Source organism: Thamnophis sirtalis, unplaced genomic scaffold, assembly GCF_051295495.1.
Source record: "Thamnophis sirtalis isolate CommonGarterSnake01/CBP01778 unplaced genomic scaffold, rThaSir2_p1.2 scaffold_3, whole genome shotgun sequence".
Classification (NCBI taxonomy): Eukaryota; Metazoa; Chordata; class Lepidosauria; order Squamata; family Natricidae; genus Thamnophis; species Thamnophis sirtalis.
In genome coordinates, this window is record NW_028261383.1 from 128638788 (window position 1) to 128660404 (window position 21617).

General features: G+C 38.9%; 1 protein-coding gene across 2 annotated transcripts; it reads right to left on the bottom strand.

Moving 5' to 3' along the window:
• Nucleotides 1-1096: 1096 nt before the first annotated feature.
• On the bottom strand, nucleotides 1097-19099 carry LOC106541336 (ankyrin repeat domain-containing protein 40). Of its 2 annotated transcripts, XR_001312956.2 has the most exons (6): nucleotides 18681-19099; nucleotides 12885-13033; nucleotides 10336-10806; nucleotides 6499-6680; nucleotides 3441-3578; nucleotides 3001-3136 (listed from the first exon to the last, which is right to left on the bottom strand). XR_001312956.2 is itself a non-coding variant. In XM_014056737.2 (5 exons), exons 1-5 carry the CDS (start codon nucleotides 18812-18814, stop codon nucleotides 2990-2992), a joined length of 1083 nt encoding a protein of 360 aa, XP_013912212.2. In that variant the 5' UTR covers nucleotides 18815-19099; the 3' UTR covers nucleotides 1097-2989. The 2 variants fall into 2 exon arrangements, 1 of the variants encoding a protein (XP_013912212.2); XM_014056737.2 differs by lacking the exon at nucleotides 3441-3578 and having other exon boundaries at nucleotides 1097-3136.
• Nucleotides 19100-21617: the final 2518 nt, after the last annotated feature.

Sequence of the window (21617 nt, forward strand, 5' to 3'; positions counted from 1 at the left end):
GGGATGAAAGTGCAGAAATCAAGAACAAAATTCAACTTCTCTAAAAACTCTGCCCAGAATAGGGAAAAGTCTTAAGCTACTGTTAGACAAACTATATTTCTCCGCTAGCAAATCAAGCTGAATAATAAAGAGCCTCTTCATAATGAAGTGGCAAACATAGAATCATAGGGCTGGAAGGGACGTCAGTTTTAGTCCAACTCCCTGTTCAAGGCAGGAGACCTTATACCCGTGATGGTGAACCTATGGCACGCATGCCCGAAGTGGCATGCAGAGCCATGTCATTGGGCACGTGTGGCATCGCCTGTTCCTCTTCTGGGTTTCTGGCGTGCACACAACTATTAGCTGGCCTTTGTATGTGCAGCAGACCAGAAACTGGAAGAGCTGGTCTTCCGTTTTCATGCATGAGCATGCACATTGGCCAGCTGATTGTCATGCACGTATGCGTGCCAGTAACTGGAGGACTAGCTGGCCAGCGTGCATGCGTATGTTGGAAACCAGAAGTTTATTTTCAGGGTTATGCATGCGCCCTGGGCAGCTCCTCTTCCGGGTTGTGGGCCAACTGAGCATGCTTGTGAAACATGCAAGCATTGCGCATGCTCCCTTTTTGGCACTCGGTGCTGAAAAGGTTCGCCATCACTGCCTTATACCATCCTGGTCAAATGGCTGTCCAGTCTAATTTTGAAAGCCTCCAGTGATGGAGCACCCATATATAAATGAACTGTTTGGAAAACATTGTAGACTGTTCCTTATAGATCCAAAGGGGAAAAAGTGACACAGCACACATTTTGACACTGTAGGTTCAAAGAACTGATTCTATAAAATATATTCAATCAGTTTTACCATCAGGTTAAATTCAGGCAGAGGTAAACAAAAGCAATGACCACAGAACAGAGGGCTACACCATCCAGCTCGCCACGTAATGTAAAAAAACCTAGATTCTCAAAGTTCTTTCTGGCTCTACTTCCCCAAAATCAATGGGATGGGGGAGGGATAGACAAGATCTAAGAATCTCTACTTTCTCCCCTCCAAGGCACTCTTCCTTCCCACTCCTTTTTTAAGGTAGAATGGAGAGGATAGAAACTGGAAAACTCAGCACAAGGAGAAAACCGAATTTAATCCTGCAGAGCATACAGTGTAACTCTTCCTACTACGAAGACATGGATTGAATTAGTTTTCCAAATTCATTATTTAAAACCTGGCAAATATAATCACAACTCAGGACTTGGATTGGCAATTCTGACATTTGTTGTTTTTTTCACTGGGTATTCTAAAAAATGTTATACAGGTTACTTCTTTCAGTCTATCTTAATTCCTTATGTTCTGGATCAATCTTTTTTTTTCCAGACACCAATGGCTTAAATTTAAGTTCACAGCACTTGTGCACACACTCCTGAATCTGTAGACAAGGACCTCTGACATCTGGCAACTGAAATTAGCAACTCAATACACCTGTTAAATCCTAACTGCCCAGGTAGCTGTATAATCCATCTATATTATAGCATGTATTCGTTGGACTACAAATAAATGAATTGATATCAATCCACTAACTATACAGAATCCTAAAACTAGGTTAATAATTAATTCTTAATTGTAATACTGCCTCCCATGCTTTTTCATACTGTTCCACCCCCCCCCCCCTGGAATTTGGCATCAAAATATTATTACACAACTTGAACTAGCAGGATGATGAAAAGTTTACACATGCGTATATGAAATGCAAGCAAGACTGTCAAAAATGCATAGAAATTCCAAGATGTATTATTTATCTCGATATTAAAATATTTCTCCTATCTAAGATGCTACAAGCTTTCCTTTAAATAAGTAACAGTTTTAAAGAACCTGAGGATAAATAGGATAAAAATTAGAGGCAGAAGAACTTGTGCTAATGTCACCTTGGAACCAGGCTACCAAGTAGACATCCTGATTGTTCCTCAGGAAAATTCTCAAGGTTAAATAGACAAAAGAAAAGCAAAGAAGGAAAATCAGTACCAAACATTCTGCATTGTTTACTGCTAAGCAGTTCTTGGTTACACTCACATACACAGAGTTTTGGTTAACACTACCCTTAAAGTCTGGATTAATACAGTAAAGTATATTTTCTAGTATTTTATCTGAGCACCATTTCGAAGAAATCACAGCTGATTTAACTTACTTGGCTAGATTTTTTAACCAGTCAATGTGCTTCTTTCTGAAATACAGATTTTCCTAAGAACATTGGCAGCATCCCTTATACCACTGTTATATCAACAAGTGGAAGGAACCGCTTCCTTAATTTCTAAATTGTACAGCCTCGGTCTCTTACAGAAGCTCTTCGATGCTTTGCCCCAAGCAGGAAAAGGTAGCAAAATAGGTCTTTCTCTGGGATCACAAAATTAGCTGCTCCTCTTGCCATCAGCAATGGCAAGGCACACCTCACTTATATATTTGCAAGGTGCTGCTGCCAACAATATGTAAATATGCATTAGTGTGATTACTGTAAAAGTAATTCTCGATTTAATAGGCTATTGTCCAAAAGTCTACATCTCTCCTTGCTCCTTCCTGTAAAATTGTCTCACGTTTTCTCAAGTTGCACATTCAGATCTACTTAGACAACTAACTGCATTTGAAATATCCTGTTATCAGCATTAAATGCGTTACATATTCAGTCTTTCAATGCCTCCTTTTTACTAGTAGCAATTATTAGGACAATTAATTTATTTCCCTGAGAACTTTTATTTTGTTGTACTCCAAGAAGAAACAATTTCCTTTTAAGAAAGATCATTCATAGGTTAGGGTATTCCACCTGTCAGTTTATGAAATGCAAGTATGATATCTTCACCTTTAGCATATTAAATTAAAAACAAGTCCAACTGTTTCAGCTTGTTTTCAAAGATATATGCTCAGTCTGTTTAATTATACTTTCCACGGTACAGTAGAAGTTAATGGTATAGCCCTTAGAGCGTTCTAGGTTTAATAGTTAAATACTAGAATGAAACTTTTAATTCAATATTCAGTAAGTTAGTTTTGATGCTTTCTTGTTATAACAAGGCCTTTCGGTCAGTGCTGGTGCTGCATTTTTAAACATAAAGTCATTATCACTCATCATTAGAACAAGCTCCAGTTCTTGGAAATCTTGAAGCCTCGAGACGTCTTTGTCCTTAAAGAAATAAACAGAGGAAATTAGAAGCAATGCCTAGAGTCATCACAAGGCACACAGTACCAAAACATTTGACCCAATTTTTTCATGATCTGCTTGGCTTGAACAGACATTTTGCACCTCTTTAAACTCTTTTAATTCAGCAGTTGTTCTTAGTTAGACTTTTAATTATACTCTGTGTATAATTAAAGAGGTTTAATTTTTATTTTAATTGGAAAATTATAAATCTCTGGGAGTCTTATTGGAGCCTGGCAATCTAGAAGAGTGGTTATCAATCTTTTCTTCAACAACCCCCTTTAAATACCTTTTGTGGTCAGGGGCCAAGGCCATGGAACCCCAAGATTTAAGATTTAAATCATACATTCCTTCAGATCTTTGCGGACCCCCTGTGACAACATTGCAGCCTCCCCCAGGGCTCCATGGACCACAGGTAACCACTGATCTAGAAGAATATTAAATAATTAGAAAAAAAACATTGCTTGTTGCCATCTTCTTTCTGTCCCCTTCTCCTTTTGCAAGCCTAGATTTTTCTGAACTAGATTTTTCCAATTTTTAGGAGCTTTTGTAATAAGTTTTATGTTCTTCATAAATACATAGATTAGGTATTTAGGAATTTGCACTTAGATCCTCCTGAAATCAATATGAAAAACTTAGTTGTGATTAAATGAATTTCTAAGAAGTTTTCAGCGAAATTAATTTGGAGTCAAACAAATGGCAAATTTAGCCTATGGATTTTAATAGGAGTCGGAAAGCTAACTGAAGCAAGATTTTGGTGGAATATAACCAAAAAAGGATAGCTATGCAGATATGCACTAGTTATTGTGAATGCCTTTGGGGTTAGTTTCAGCTCTTTGATCTGTTGTTCTTACAAGTTATGAGCTTTATCTGGAAGGAGATGCTTGCAAAACCTTAAAAGAGCCCTGTAAGTATCACCATAGACAATAACTCCAGATACTGCTGAAGGACAACATTTCTTTAAAAGATGGGTGTATTGTGTACAGCTTAGTCTGTACTGGACAACACAGAACAAACATTATTATTATTCCCATGACAATATTTCTCCCATGTCTTCTAATTTTGCAGCATTTGCAAATGTCAAGTCTATTTCTCTGGGAATAATTGCTGAGAATTTTCATGCTCATAGGTTGCAGCATTTCGCATATCCACAAATCCCTTACAGAGTTCACTGAAAATAAAATAGAGCTTGAGCAGAGCAAAAGATTGTAATATTGATGCCTAACAAATCCACTCATTAAAAAAAGGAATGTTTACTGAGACTGCATCCCAATCTTTCAGCTTTTAGCTACTTTTATAGAAGAATTCCATTTCTAGACTTTATAAACTGAGGTGCTATGTATATCACAGTATTTTGGATACTGACATTTGGCATTATCACCAAACATTATGAGCTCCAAAGTGATCAGTGATCACTAAGGAAGAAATTAGGTTTATTAGTAATCCATTACATTGATATTTAATTAATCCATTTCTGTGTGGGAAATGCCTCACTATATGCAACTAATTACTGGTAAACGATCTTTGACATACTGATTTGTTTCCCATGGCAGCAACTATGTATAAAATTCAACTTTAGGTTGCTTGTAATGACAAAGTGCAGTGTTATCTATTGTGAGACTGACAAAAAGACCAATAGAGCAGTCATATACAAGTAGCTCATGACTTACAACCAGTTGTTTAATGACCATTCACAATCATACCAGCTTCCGAACAGATGGTTTTCCGTCCATAAAAGCATTCAGAATGGGTGCTTCACAGTTTACAACACTTCTAGCCATTGCAAAATGTCTCCCCTCCTTTCCATCACGTAGCCACATTTTGGGCATTCGGCAAACTATTCACATTTAGGACCAGTTGTCAAGTGGCCTGCAACCATGTGATTGTCATTTGCAATCTTCTCTGCCAGCTTCCCCAGCAAAACAATGGGGAAGCCAGCAGGGAAGAATGCGAGCAGAGGAGACAATGAATTTTAGATTAATTCCCCCAGCACACTGAAGGATTAACATGCCTCTCTGTGCAGGGAGAGGATATCTTTTCAGGCACTGGAGGAACACAGCTCAAATCTGGTGAAAATGCTAGCTAATGCCATTATTTTAGAAGATTCAGAATACTGGAGTTCATTAGCATTTTTTCTTCTGGAGGTGCAGAGATGAGAGCATTCACCAAAGTATTAGCAAATGCCAGCATTCTGAGTCTTCCGGAACAATGACATTTCACTAGCATTTTTGCCAGTTTTGAGGTCCATTTCTCCAGCAAGCCAAAATTTCCTTGCCCTCCATCCCAATGAAAACTGACCTTAAATCTGACAAAAATACTAGTGAATGTGTTTCACTCTGAAGGCTCAGAATTCTGGCATTCACTAGAAGGGAAAATGTCAGCAAACGCTACAGTTGGAAAAACTCAGAAAACTTAACATTTGCTAGCATCTGAGCAAATGCCATCATCTTCACCCTCATGAACTTCTCATGTGCCAAGGTGGCACAGTGGTTAGAATGTACTACTGCAGGCTACTTCTGCTGACTGCCAGCTGCCTGCAATTTGGCAGTTCGAATCTCACCAGGCTCACTCGGCCTTCCATTCTTCCAAGGAGGATAAAATGAGGACCCAGATTGTTGGAGGCAATAAGCTGACTCTGTAAACCGCTGGGAGAGGGCTGTAAAACACACTAAAGTGACATATAAGTCTAAATGCTATTGCTATGATCATTCTCATGTGGGCAGAGAGGGATCCCAGACCTCTCAGGTGTGATTGGAGGCCTAGGTCCTCTCCCCCTCCACCATGCCAGGGAAACCGGGGCTCTCTCCTGCGCACTGTTTAACAACTTGCATGGTCACTTAATGACCACAACTGGGAGAATCAAGATTGTGGTTGTTGAGCCAAGTGATCATGTAGCATCCTATTTAACAACCACTTCACTCAACAATCAAATTCTGGGCCCAACTGTGGTCGTAAGTGGAGGACTACTTGCACTTATATTATTGAAAATATCTTAATAAACAATTCAAAGAGATTTCCCCTCATATAAAGGAGGAATCAAAATGCTGTTACCTATTCATACATTCAGACTCACATATATATTCAATGTAGCCCTTAAATATATAACAAAAGCTGCCAAATGAGATTCACTAAGTGAAATGCAGCTCTCCAGCTAGACATTTTGGCTAGACTAGCCAAATGCTTCTAGGTTTGTGCAATCTTCTTGAGATTTCTAAAGCAAGGCATTGTTTAGTATTGTGAAATACTAAACAGACCAAAATGCATATCTGCTGGACTGGATTGAATTTGACTTTGAAAGTCATAAATTCTCCAAGCTACTCATAAATAACCTGAAATAAACAAAGTACCTTTCTTAACACTGTGTTTGGAAGCTTCCTGATTTTCTCCACATGTTCGGGGTTAACACCCAATTCACAGCAGCTCACCCTAAGCAGTTCTTTGTAGGTCAATTCTTGTCGATCCAATTCAATTTCAATGAAGTCATTCTCCTTCAGGGTACGATTTTGAATTCTGACCTTAAGTACCAGTTCTAATTAAAATACACACATAGAAAGACTGCCATTAGTAGATATGTAGCGGTTTTCTCAATCTGGATTCCATTTTAACAATTTGCCCTATTTATTCTGACAAGGGCATGCCAGGGAGATTCCCAAAACAACCTTAGACCATAGAAAGCGGGCCGTGGGACTCACTCTTGGGTTATGTTGTGGATCAGCAACATATGAAAAAAAATCAGTTTCTCTAACTGGAGTGGGGGGTGGGGGAGAAGAGGTTATATTTGTAGAACAGATAGTCCTCTACTTACAGCAGTTCGTTTAGTGACTGCTACAACGGCACTGAAAAAAGCAACTTATGACCATTTTTCACACTTACAACCGTTGCAGCATCCCCTTGGTCAGATGTGGGATTCAGGCAGTTCACACCACTTCGGGAGGTTTAAAGGTTTATTTAAAGGTTTATTTCATTTATATGCCGCCCTATTCCCGGAGGGAGAACTTTCTGAGCAGTTTGGTGAACTGGTTATTGGAAGAAATCATTAGGGCACAGAACCGGTTGTTAAATGAATTGAATCCTACCACTGCCCATGGTCATCTGATCAAAATTTGGATGCTTGGCAACTGACTCATATTTATGACGGTTGCAGTGTCCTAAGGTCATCTGAACAGATTTTGTGACTTTCTGACAAGCAAAGTCAATGGGGAAGCCAGATTCGCTTAACAAACGTGTTACTAACTTAACAACAGCAATGATTCACTTAACAACTGTGTCTGGAAAGGTCATAAAATGGAGCAAAACTCACTTATCAAATGTCTCCTTTAACAACTTAAATTGTGGGCTCAGTTGTGGCTGTTAAGTCGAGGACTACCTGTAAAACATCCATGGTGTTTAAAGCAAGCATTGATCATGATGTCAAAGTACATCTGATGCTTTCAGTTGGCCCAATTCATTGGTTGACATTTGATGGCTTATCGTGGGAGCAATGGGAGCCCACAATTCACAGAAGGAAATGTGGATCCTACAAGGATAGTGCTTGGCAAGCATTATGGTGGGGTGGGAATGGGGGTGAATCATTCCTTTGATTGTTAGTCTAACTCTGTTCTTAGTAGGAAAAAGGTTGCACTTCAGAAATGTGACTCAAATTTAAACAACGGTAATAAAGACTTGTGAGCTTTGCTCTTTGGAGAAATGGAAAATCACTGCAATGAATCACTGGCACCTTGACAGTCTTCAATTTAGAAGTTGGCCATAAATATTTTATTAAAAGCTCTGAAAATTGAGTTCCTACAGAAGATGATAGCTATCTTAACTGAACAGCATTTAATACCAACATCTTATCTATCAAATACACAATAGTCCAAGTGGTTATCTTCGATAACAAAAATCATGTCACATTTGTGCTCAGACTTCAGAATGGGCTTCCCAAAGAGGTTTCATTTAACGTTTTTCAGTACTAGTTTTTTACGAGATTGTATTGCTTGTACAACTTTTGTAAAGAAACCTAGATTTTAATATGTTTTTTAAATGTTTTAATTATTGTAAATCTTGTAGCACAATAAAAAAGCAAGCTAAAATATTTTATAGGCTAAATCCAGTTTTCCCCCTTTTGTCCCTTACTACTGTCGGGAGCAGATTTTAGATTAGATATTTAAAAGCAGTGAGCTGGATTCCTTTTTTCCTTTCTGCTATGAGATCCAATTCAGAGGTGGTATTCTGCTGGTTCACCCCGGCACCCAGACGCCGTGCGCAAGCACTCCCAGTTCAGAACCAGTAGCGAAGTTATGAGAAAACCATTACTGATCCAATTCATAAATAGATTGCTGTGCTGATTGTGACTAGGAAGGCCCAGGTTAAAATCACCCTTAGTGATGTATATTCAATGGATGACTTGGAGGTTAATCATTCCCTCTCAGTTCAAACTGCCTCCCAGAATTGCTATTATAGGGATAAATTGAAGGGAGCTCCTCACAATAGCTGCTATGACCTTTTGTAGCAGGTAAGTGAACAAATAACCTTTAAATAAACATAACCAAATTTATTTCTACTTTCTATCAGGAATGCTTCCAGCAAAAATCATTGCTGCCATTTTTTTAAAAGTACGGTTTATTTTTTTGACCAAAAACCAAGGGCATGTATTGAAATGACAAAAGCAATAAAATATAGAAAATAGCACTCCACAAATACACTCTGATTAATTTGGGAGGTCCTAACTAATTCTGATAAGTAGGTGAAGAGTGACATCGCGTGCTAAAAGAAGATTGCATTGAAGTGCTAGGCAAGGTGTCTGAAAAAAATATTTTGCAACACTAAGCAGCTGGTTTCCTGTGCACCAACCATGTATACATTTCAAAGCAACCAGGATAGCCTTGCAAAAACACTATAGAGATCCTCTTTAAGAAAATTACTTATTAATACTTACATGTGTTATGCAGCATTTCTTTTAAATGTTGTAATTGTTTGTAATTAGGGGCAGGAAGCAAACTGTTCTGACCTAGGCTTCCTGATACAGTGAAAAGCACACGCTTAGTCCCAAAAACCCTCTTTTTATTTCAAAGGCTGTGAATTATGTTCATTCACATTTGGGATAAGGCTGATAAGTGCCCACCTTTATCTTCCTTGAAACACTGCCAAAGACTTAATTGGCAATTAGCTTGGCAAGGCCACTGACAGCAAAGAATCAAAACGGAGCTTCAGAAGATAAACTGACCAGCATGGACCAAGTTGCTTCCTTGCAAAGGCTCATGTGCCTTTGCTCCTCCTTTATGTCCTATGGGAGGGGCCAATCAGTTCCAAACCTTACTTCCGAGTCGCCCCTTCTGTTTTAACTGTTCTTGCCTTCTGGAAGCTCTGCCCATGCACACACTGGGAACAGGGAGAGCCTGTTCCTCTGCCTTGCTGCTGTCCAACTCTGGAGGCTCAGGAGGCAGCACATAACTCCCAGATGGCCCTGGCCCCCTCTCTGCCTCCGACGCAGAGCCTTCATCCAAGCCTTCACCAGACTGCAGCACTGGCCCATGTTCCTCCCCAACCTCCTTGCTGTCCGACTCTGCTGCCAGCTCCACAGGCCCCCAGCGGACAACAACACCCACAGCCCTCTTATATAGAGCTGTTTATCTAACAAAAGAGACATTCTGTAAATCTAAAGTAGCCATATCATTCTGTGGACACACATTGTGGACACACAAACACACACTTGAGCTCACAGGAGAAAGATGTTCTGAGGTGGAGCCTATGATCGATTCCCATTTAATATAACCCTGAAGAAAATCTGAATGACAGATTCTGCTCACGTTGGCCTATTCAGCGGGTTCCCAATCATGCAAACAGAGCTCACTTACGTAAGTTTTTTTAAAAACTTTCTAAGCTCTTCTTTCAAGCATCATGCTGAATATATGCAAAAATCAGAATTAGAAGCTATGCGCATCACAATCTTCTTGCTTGTCGTGCACATTCAGATCAATGTATGAATATATGAATAATTTTGAAGTGAATGTTTTCTCAGCATGTCAACAAAAAAAGGAGCCAGAAATTCTACTCACAGTTACCTAAAAGATCTTCTTACCCTGACTACAACAGCAGAAAAAAAGCAGCACAAGTCCAAGATGAAAAAAGATTTTTTTCCATAGTTTGGTGAAATTGGGATAACGATGCCTGTACTTAAATTGTCTGGAAACTGTACAATTTACCTTGTATATTACTGAAGGGAATTGCTCCAGTAAAGAAGAAGGGCTGAAATGTTGGGACAGCTCCCGTGTAAGGGCCACTGGGTTGCTGGGTTTCTGGTTGTATAGATCCGGCTGGGGAACAGTGTGTCCTACTCGGAGGAACAGAGAGCTGATGAGCATGGCCATTCTGAACAACAGGCTCCAGGCATTCTATAGCGATTGCCTTTGTCACCTCTCCATCACATCCTACAGAGGCCTTTCCATGTTGCAATACTGCTGTGTCAGATGTTTGTACTGGGGGCAAAGATATCGGAATGTCCATGTTGTGTTTTTGTAACGGAGGAGAAAGTCTTCCATTCAAAGAGGAATCTGAGGTGCTGGTAGTGCTGTTACTCATGGAGTTATACACGTAAGGAAAAGGCGGATTAGATAAATAATTTGGGATAATTGGCAAGTCTTTCTTCACATCCAAAAGCTCATCATCATCTTCCACTACAGGAGGAAAAAAAAGTTTGGTTATAATATGTACATAAAAGTATATGTGGTTATTTATGTTTAGCCACAAAGGTTATGATATGATCAAATCCTTTTGAGAAAATAAGTATTAAACATACAGTAAACCTAGGTAAGGCAAAGGTTCCCATCTCACATACATGCTAGTCATTCCTGACTCTAGGGGGCAGAGGTGCTCACCTCCGTTTTAAATAGCAATAGCAATAGCAGTAGACTTATATACCGCTTCATAGGCCTTTCAGGCCTCTCTAAGCGGTTTACAGAGAGTCAGCATATTGCCCCCAACAATCTGGGTCCTCATTTTACCCACCTCGGAAGGATGGAAGGCTGAGTCAACCCTGAGCCGGTGAGATTTGAACCGCTGACCTGCTGATCTAGCAGTAGCCTGCAGTGCTGCATTTAACCACTGCGCCACCTTGGCTCTTAAAGCCGAAGAGCCAGCACTGTCCGAAGACATCTCCATGGTCATGTGGCTGACATGACTCAATGCCGAAGGCGCACACTATGTTGTTACCTTCCCACCAAAGGTGGTCCCTATTTTTCTATTTACATTTTTACATGCTTTCGAACTGCTAGGTTGGCAGAAGCTGGGACAAGTAATGGGATTCTAACTGCTGAACTGCCGACCTTTCTGATCGACAAACTCAGCCACTGAGCCCTTTTACAGCACACAAAGTATGTAATGTATTTGTAATAAAGACTTCATTTTTAGCAAATTAAAATTCAGCAGCCTGGTTCTTTTATTAAACATTTGAAAGGTTCAAATATAGGAAGTCCTTGACTTACGACCACAACTGAGCCCGAAATTTCCATTGCTAAGCAAGATAGTTAAGTGAATTTTGCCCCATTTTACAACCTTTCTTGCCACAGTTAAGGGAACTGCAGGTAACAACACCGTTATTAAGTGAATCTGGCTTCCGCCTTGACTTTGCTGATCAGAAGATCACAAAAGGTGATCACATCACCTCATCAGAAATACAGATCAGTTTCCAAATGTCCGGATTTTGATCATGTGGTAGTGGGGAGGCTACAACGGTCAGAAGTTCCTTTGTTCCGTGCCGTTGTAACTTAGAAGAATCAATAAATGAATGATTGTAAGTTGAGGACTACCTCTAGCAACATTACTAATAATTCTAATTCAAGATCATAAAATAAAAAGACCCCAAGAGACCACTTAGGGCAGGCATGTCCAAAGTCCGACCTGGGGGCCAATTGTGGCCCATTTTCAAATTTCAAGCGGCCCCCAGCCTCTTCTCCCCGCTGGCTCAGCTTGTCACTCAACCCCACCAGCCGGTGTTTTTTCCTTCACCGCACAGCAGTTCCCGCAGCTGTCCCCTGCTGCCCACCCACAGCTGGCTGAGCACCGCCTTCAAGGCTGGTGGTTATATTTCACCAGAGGATTGCAGTAGACCTGAGTCAGCACTCTCGTCGCGTGACACTTGTGACACAAGGTTTGTGTGCCCATTTCTAAAATGGCGACTGTAACTAAAAAAAGGAAAGTTGACAGCGAGGACCGCCACTTCCAAGACAAGTGGAAATTGGAGTATTTTCATAGTCGGTACCAACAGCTCCCTCCTGTCAACTTTTAGCGCCAGCTGGATAAAGAAAGGTTCCAAGAGATTCAAACATTTGCTAAGAAAATGCTGAGCTTGTTTGGTTCAACATACTTGTGCGAAAAAACATTCTCAGTTATGAACATTAACAAGAACCTTGTGAGGACGAGACTAAGTGACTTTCACCTGCGTGACATCTTGCGCATCAAAACCACTGTTTTTGAGCCAGACTTGGCATATATAATGCAGTCGAGATCTCAGTATCACCCTTCACATTAGTGCAGTTAAGTTATTTGTTTAGTCTTTCATAAAGTAATTCATTTGCATTTAATGTTAATGATTCAAAGAATGTCAGGCTGAATGATCGGCCCCACACATTTTCACCTCACCAAATCTGGCCCTCCTTGCAAAATGTTTGGACTTAGGGTTTCAATAGAGATTTAAACCACCTCCTTAGCATTCTAATTTTCTATAATATATTAGACCTGTCAAATTAAATTTTACCTCCCAGCATCTTCCTAATTTCCTTCTTGGATGTCAACTGGAGTGCTTTTTCTTCTTTAACTGTGAGAATGTCTTTATCTGCGCCAGCCTCTAGAAGGTATGCCACGACCTGGGCATGGTTTCGTTTACAGGCCCAGTGCAAGCACGTCCTGTACAAGAAAAAGATACAGACTTATTAAGAAGTTCTATTAAGGGAAAAGGGAAGGACAACCACTTTCCTTCCATTAAGCAATTGTGTCACAATTTAGATATTGTCAGCCTCTGCTTGCTGCTGCTTCAGCTGCCATTGAAACGGGAAGGGGGGGGCATGGTATTTGGGAGGGGAATCATGTTGTGCTGGAGGAAGATTCTAGATGCTGTTTGACCATCTTACTGCGCATGTGGAAGAAGGGAGTTTCCCGCCAAGGTTAACTGTCCAGCATTCCATCCTGGTAATGCCTTTTGAAGTTATCTCCCACCTGACAGTTGGGTGCATTATAATTGGACTATGGACTGGGGTGCCAAGGGGAGGGGATTGAGTTAAACATGATATTATTCGCTTTCGCACCTAATTAACCAGATTCAGCTTAGCTTTGCAACTGTTCATTTATAATTAGTAAAAGTACACTTGATTTCAATCAAATGGAGTCGAGTGGTTTCTTTCCTGATTACTAAATGAAGTCGTGGCTGACAGATATTCTTAGAGTGACACCTCCTGGACAACTCTTAGAAAACAAAAAGACAGTGCTAGAAATATCATGCTTTCAGCTTAGGTCTTCAAGTTAGCAAGAATAATATATTTTAAGTTTTCCAATATCTGAGGCACATACTCCTCATTTTCATCCCACCCCAAATGAAAATTAAAAGCACACTTCACCTCAGAAGGTTTGTTTTTATCTTGACCAATCAAAGAGTTAGTTCTGGTCACAATGTGAAACTTTACGTGTAAAGTTATATTTGGCCAATAAAATTCCCTCATTAATTGGTCAAGATGCAATTTTTTTTCAGAATAGATATTTTCCCCCGAGCAAATCAATCGTTCTCAGTTTCAACAACCTCAAATTATGTTGGATAGCAAAATGTTATACTCCTGGGGGAAATTCCCTTTCCCAATTTAAATCCTCAATATTTGAGCTAACTGCTAATGCATATTATATCAAAATGTTTTAAAGTAAAATGACTTTCTTTCAGCATTCACTTTCCTTAATCTTTTTTCTAAAAGTATTTGGATTTAGAGGTTCTTCCATGAAAACCGGTACCTTACTGGTGAACACAGATGCTACTTCAGCCAGACAATAGTTTGGAAAACAAAAGGACTAAAGTTAATTACAATTTCTGTCAGTCTAATGCAACAATCCCTCCAGCAACTTAGCTCCCTTTCAATCAGCCTCCACCAAAGATAAATAATTCTAATGACTTGACTTGACTTGAGTCTTTAGCGTCGGTACGGCATCGCCAATCCCTTCGCTGTAGAGTCGCATGCATCCCGAACCATCGCCACCCATTGTTTGCGATTTTGAGCGGCAGTTTTGCCATCTCGTATGGTAAAATGGATTCGCGAGAGGTCTTCTTCAATCAGCTTCATCCATGTTTTCCGTGGGGCGTTCTTATGCACCTTCCAGGTTTTGGGCACCGGTGCTTCAATGGTTATTTTGGGCCAGGAGTTGCTGTTCATTCTCCAAACATGCCCTGCCCATCGCATTCAGTTGCGCCTTACAAGTGTTTCGATGGTTGGTTGGTTCAGGCACAGTTTCCGTATATAGTCATTTGTTTTCCGATCATGTAGACTGAGCCCGCTTATGGTGCGTAGGCATCGCATTTGGAACACATTCTAATTCTAATGAGAGAAAACATCTGTGGCTCAGGACTGGCTGGTGGGGTTCTTGGTGCTCTCTGAGCTTAGTTGTTTGCTTGCAGACATTTTGTTACCCAACCAGGTAATATCATCAGTACTAGTGTCTCTGAGGTTTGCATCCGGTTGACACACAGTACATATAGTAGTTTGTGTTGTGGTTCTAATGCTATCTTGATTGTTTCTGATCTGCTCTTGATATATTGTAGAGTTATCCTTTTCATAGTGTTAATTGCACTATAGCAGGTTGAGTGGTCAGGCACTTTTTGATAAAAGTTGTTTGGGTATCCATTTTGTTGGAAGATTTGTTCCGGGTCTGTTTCCCTTTTTTTGTTGTTCTTCAGTGCTGCAGTGCATTTGTACTAATTTAAATAATGTTCTTACACAGCTCCTCTTGTAGGAAATTTGGCTGTTACTTTGGTAACGGAGCATTTGGTTAGTGTGGATTCGTTTTTTGTTTTTTTTGATAGCCTTGCATTTCTAATTTGCCCTTTTCCCCCCTCTGCTGATGACAATATCCAGAAAGGGCGCAGTATTATTGTTTTCTTCTTCCCTTCTGAATTTTAATCCTCTGAAGATGTTATTGTTTCATGTGTCTTCTCTGGTTGTTCTTTTATAATATGACAAAGGTGTTGTCTACATACCAAATCCATACTCTTGGTTGTAGGTGTGGGAGTGCTAGAGTTTCTGGATGCTGCATTACAGTCTCAGCTATAAGTCCCAAGAGTGGCGATTCCATGGGTGTTCGTCTGATTTGTCGGTATATTTGTCTATCAAACTGAAATTAAGTAGTGAGGTCCATGATTCTAGGTATTTAAATGTTACTGTATTTGACTAGGTCAGATGTTGTATAGTACCCTGTTGCTCCAAAATAAGACCTCCCCGGATAATAAGCCCAATTGGGCTTTTGAGCACAAAAAATAAGTCCTTCCCAAAAATATCGCCACACAGCAGAAGCCATGGGATGACCACTCTCGCCTCCTCCTGTACCTCAAAAATAATAAGACCTCCCTGAAAATAAGGCCAAGCGCTTATTTCAGGGGTCAAAAGAAAATAAGACCCTATCTTATTTTCGGGGAAACACGCTAGTGCTGCCAGGGATATTTTCCCTAATTCTGGATCTATGGGTATAAAGAGTCCTATGACATAAAAAACATAACTTCAACTTCTATTTTTAAGTCTTTGGCTTTCTGGATGCACTCTAGTGAGGAATTAATAGAGTATCTGTTCCCCACTGTAGGATGTCTAAGCTCTTTAGTAAGTTATTTAGCTATGGTGTATGTTGGGGAGTCTGGTAACAATACAACTTAGCAAAGAGGTATATCAAGCTTGTGTATTTTTGTGTGTACATAGAAGAGTGAGAGGACAGGTCCATTGCTTTTCTTCTGCTACTGTTCTATTTTTGACATGTAGCCTTTGAGGAAACTATGAGCATCCTACTTCAAGCTAAATCCAAAATAAATCAACCATATTTACACATCATTCAAAAGAAATAATAAAGCGGCTAAGAAAAAAACTGGAACACACCCTCTTCAGCAACCAACACCTATATAAGCAGAAATTAACATCAGGCAAACAAACAAGCAGAAAAGAATACTCTGATCAAAGAACTACCAAACAGAAAACCACACCCCACCAAAACTGGCAGAGCAAGCCACACTCAGTTGCACAGATGATGTTATCTAGTTGGTTGATGAAACCTCTGCAAGCATACAACCAAGTTCAGAGAGCACAAGTAATTATGTAACATCTGGATGATGTAGCTGGTGGAATGGAATCACTCAGCTGAGACACAACAGAATGATCTTCTCTAATATCACCTTGGTATCCTAAAAAATTATTATTTCTTTCTGCAGCATTTGTACCCTTCCTCTTTCTGAAAGCACATATATTCAATTCAACAAAATTAAGATAATAGTGCTAAATGTCAGTTAGGAAGTGAACTTGCTAGACAAGCAGGTATTTGAATGCAATTATATCTGATCAAAACTTAACCCTCTTTCTTGTTTACCATCACTGTATTTAAAGTTTTTTTTTTTGCTATTCAGCTAGAAAATGGTAAAATATAACCTAAGAACACTGTATATAAGAAGTTAAAAATATAAAGCTAGTGTTTCATAGCAATAAGATTTCCTTTGAGACTACCAAAAATTTATGTCAACTTTCATAAAACACTAGATCCATGATGATGAACCTATGACCCGCATGCTACAGGTAGCACACAGAGTCCTCTCTGTCGGCATGCGAGCCGTTGCCCCAGCTCAGCTCCACTGCGCATGCACACATGCTTGCGCCTCCCACTGGCCAGCTGGTTTTTGGGTCTCTGCTGCGCATGCACAGGGTGCATGCAGGAAAATGCTTGCATGTGCGGGGGTGGGGTGTGCGCACATTGCATTATAGGTTCGCGCATATGCACACATGCTTTAGGCACTCAGTGACAAAAAGGTTAGCCATCATTGCACTAAATAAAACCAAAAACGTCTAACTAATTCTCTGTTTTGTAAGGAATTTGCACTGTTATACTTATTGTTAAATTATTAACAATTTCATATCAGAACTATTGTGCAAGGATCTCATTTTAACAAACTCTAGGTAATAATGATATAAATGAAAAAGATGATTAGCAAGATGGATGAACTTGATTGCAGTGGCAGGTTAGAATATTTAAAGGGCCAAGTTGGGAACAGATCGTCATGGAAGGTTATCGATACAGTTGCTAACAGTTGATTTGAAGGCACATAATCAATTGATAAAGAATTACGTCATCTATCATAAATTTTTCACCACTTTTGATGTGATCAAAATTATCTCGGAATGTTTTGTATCATATACAAATCTCCTTTTTATTTGTTTCTTCCTTTTCCACAACTATTTGGCAATATATTACTAACACAGAATTTTGAAATCAGCTTTCCATATTATATTACAAAACTGGCACAATAAATGTAATGAATTAATTACATAAAAGACACACTGACTAAAATACACAGCAAAAATAGATAATATTATCTTCATTTTGTAGCATCAAGATATTATTAAAATCAACAGAATATCAGATTCAGCCACAAAATCTAACTATAGAAATCCTGACAGATTTATCTTTTAAAGATTTATTTTGTAAATCTAGATCTTCTGAAACATACTTCTAAAAAACTCAAAAACAATTTTAAGAGCAATAAAATAAACCTGAAAATATATTTTAAATTTTCTAAAATCATTTGTTAGATTTATTAATTTATTAGGAAAACTATGAAAATATATAAATGATTGGATCTTACATATCTCTATTATTATTATACTTTAAAATGAAACTCCATCAAACTACATGGCTATGGATGAAACATGTAACAGTGATACCCATTGTCATCAGGATACTTGGTACTATGTCTAAGAATTTTACAAAACACATCAAGAAATTGCAGTTTCCTGCAATAACACCAGCGAAACTGCAAAAAACTGTGCTACTTGGAACATCATATATTTTAAGAAGATACGTGATTGATACCTAGGACGCTGACAGAAAACGTAATAACCATCAGTACCAGTCAATGGTAGTTGTGATGCATTTTTAAATATTCAATTGACTGAGTTTCATGCTTAATGAATAAAGTATTACAACAACAACAACCACCTACTATCAACAACAATCTATTATTCTTATATGGTAATATAGGATTATAACCAAATGTAAGAAACCAACTTAAATAAAATAAATTAAAACAATACTTAAATCTAATATGCCAAGTTTATAAACCAGCAAAAGGCTTAACCGTTTTTTCAACAAGTTATTCATATTTAACATGGCAAAGCTGAGCAATAACAACATTAATTTATTTTTAACAATTGAAACGAATTGGACAAAAAAACTTCCAAAATGTTTTTTTTGAAGCAAGATTACCATAAAATAATGTTTTAAAAGACATGAACGGGAAACTTATCAGGTAATTTACTGGTCAAATACTTACCAACCGTTGATTTCATTCTGAGAGTTGACACTCACTCCAAAATCCACCAATCGCCGAACTTCCTCAATATCCCCCAAAGCAGCAGCTTCTCTCAGTCTCTCCTGTAGCTCTTTTTCCTCTATTGCAGAAGTCATGTTATGAAATTCTCTCCCCAGTCAACTTTGAGATTATCAATTGCCTGCCTGCCTATCTACTTAACTACTATAGATGATGAACCATTTTATCACGCTAGTCAATCAGAGGCCGGCCGAATACGTCAGTCCCCAAAAAGAAAGACTCGGGTTTTATTCTTTTAATTATAAACGCGTCGGCAATTCTTTTCTATCTACTGCTCATAAATCACCCTGATACTTCTGAAGGCCATTTTCCCTAATTGCATAGTTAGACTAAGTCTCGGTCGTTTCTGCTTCCGTTTTCTCTGGGGGACTCTATTAAATGAGACAACAGCGACCTGCACACTTCGTTCCCACCAGTCGTCCGATGCGTAGACCGTCGACACGCAGCAAAAAGGAAAAAGGGGGGAAAAAGGAAAGGAAATAGTTTCATTCTCCATTGGAAAAAACGAATGATTGTTTGAAAAATATCCACTTTGCCACAATCAATCCTGTATATTATTGACAAAGGAGCTTTTGCAATTATGCATTTGTGCTTTTACTGAGACAGTAAATTGCTCGGCAGCTTCCATTTGATCTTTCACGAAGTGCTTCGAGCAGTCTTAAATTGATACCGGGCAGGCTGAAATGTAAAACAGACTGAATAAAATAACAGAAAACCACCTTTTTTGAAACAGTGCGGTAATCTTAAAAGTACGTTTCTACCAACCTATATACTGTAGTGGGTCTTTTCGGGATTGTTTCCAATGCAACCAATAGAAGGAAGCTGCAGCTCACAAAAATGTATCCCTTTGTTAGTCTAAAAGAGTGCCACCGTGTTTCTTTGGACTTTTGCAAGCAGCACAATTTAGAATTCCCATCTTTATATAGATCTCTTAATGTTTGTGTTAATTGTAGATATTCCAATCTAATTTTAAATAGGTATCCAAAGTTAGCATTTTGTGCATTCAGTTTTTGGTTTTTCAGAAAAGGATCACCCAGTTTTATTGCCATTGTAAGCCCAGGGCAGAGTAGGTAATTTTACTGTGTTAAAAACCTTTTCAAGGAATTATGAGAAAAAAGTCCCAGAAGTACAGGTGACTGACATATAATGATTAATTTTAGTCTTTTGGTACAATATTTAACACAGTGTTTCCCAAACCTGGATAAATTACCCAAAATTGTGAACTTTGGGTAATTTATCACACTTTTAAGTAATTTACTCAGGTTTGGGAAACACTGTGTTAAATGTTGTACCAGAAGACTACAATTAATCATTATATGTCAGTCACTTGTACCCTTGGGACTTCTTTCCCATAATTTCTTGAAAAGGTTATTAACACACACTAAAATTACCTTTAATTTCTTTTCTTTGGATTATAACACATAATCAATTATTCAATCACAACAGAGGAATTTAAATAATGACTGTGATAAATGGTTTTGGTTAATGAAGGAAAGTTTGAGAAGCACTAATCTAGCATTTACTGTATATTGAAGATGCAGTTTTTATACTGTAGAAAGTTATCACCCAGCCCCCTCCCAGAAAAATGAAATATCCTAGGAAATATTGAAAAGGCAGAATATTTCTCTGGGATGTGAAAAGGAAGAAACATGTTTTAAAAGACAGAATAGCTCTCTGTAGCTTCCTGCCCATCCCCACTTTGTCAATGGGCCATTAAGAACGCTAAGGTAGTCCACTTCACATAATAAAGAGCTCTCCCCTTCAATTCCAGGGGATGGGCTAAGGCATGATAATATTGGCCCTTTACCCAACTCGCCACAAGGCATCTAAGAACTCAACCAAACCTGGATTCAAAACGCAGCCTAGAGAGTTGTTCTTAATGTCTGTATTCCCCCTTCCCGGTTTCGTGTGAGCCGCCCTGAGTCCCCTCAGGGAAAAGGGCGGCCTACAAATTCTAATAAAACCAAAACCAAAAACCAAACCCTGCATGGCCACATGGGAGTCTGACAACCAATCAGAATACAAGCTCAAGATCAGAGGCATAAAAGAGAGGGCATAAAACCAGGGACTTTCAGCATCTCAGTCCTTCCTTCTCTTTTTCTCCACCAACATTGAAGCATGTAAATCACCTTTTCTGTTCAGGACTCAAGTCCACCAATAAATCATCTTTCCAAGCAGCCTCCATGTCTCCAGTGTCTTTTTCCCCACTTGGAGCCGAACCCAGAAGGACATTTCTTTCATCAATACCATTCCCGAGCAATACAGGAACAGGCAAGGAAGCATTTTCTTGGCCAAGTACATGGATGGGTATTTAAATATTTGAAAAGTATTTTCCCTATTACAGAAAATTAAGTGTGCTTATTACCATGTTTACTCAAAAGTAAATTCTATAGAATTCAGTGTCACTAACATCATGGTATTAAGGACTTATAGCCTGCATCTGTAATGTACATCTCTGAGACAATTTCTAGCAGTTCCAAACCAAAAACAAAATGCAAATTTTATTTTCTTCTTAATAAGGGAAAACACAAGACAGGACTCAAAAATGGAAGGCAATGAAATCTATAACACTGTAAAGAATCATGAGCAAGTCAGGGCAAGTACACAATTCTGTAGGGTCATTAATTTTAGGACTTAAAAAAACTGAAGTTAATAGTTAATAAATATGTTCAGATTTTGACATACAATTCTTTTCAAACTTTTGCTATTTATGAGGTGGTGATGCTAATTATATGTCTTCTTATTTTGAACTCTGCTGGATTAAACCTTGGTGATTTTATGGGGCGAATTATTTCTAATGTTTTATGTGACTCAATGTAGGATTTTTCTATAACGATTTGAAGAACGCGCAATACAAAAGGACGAAAGTTACACTGTGTA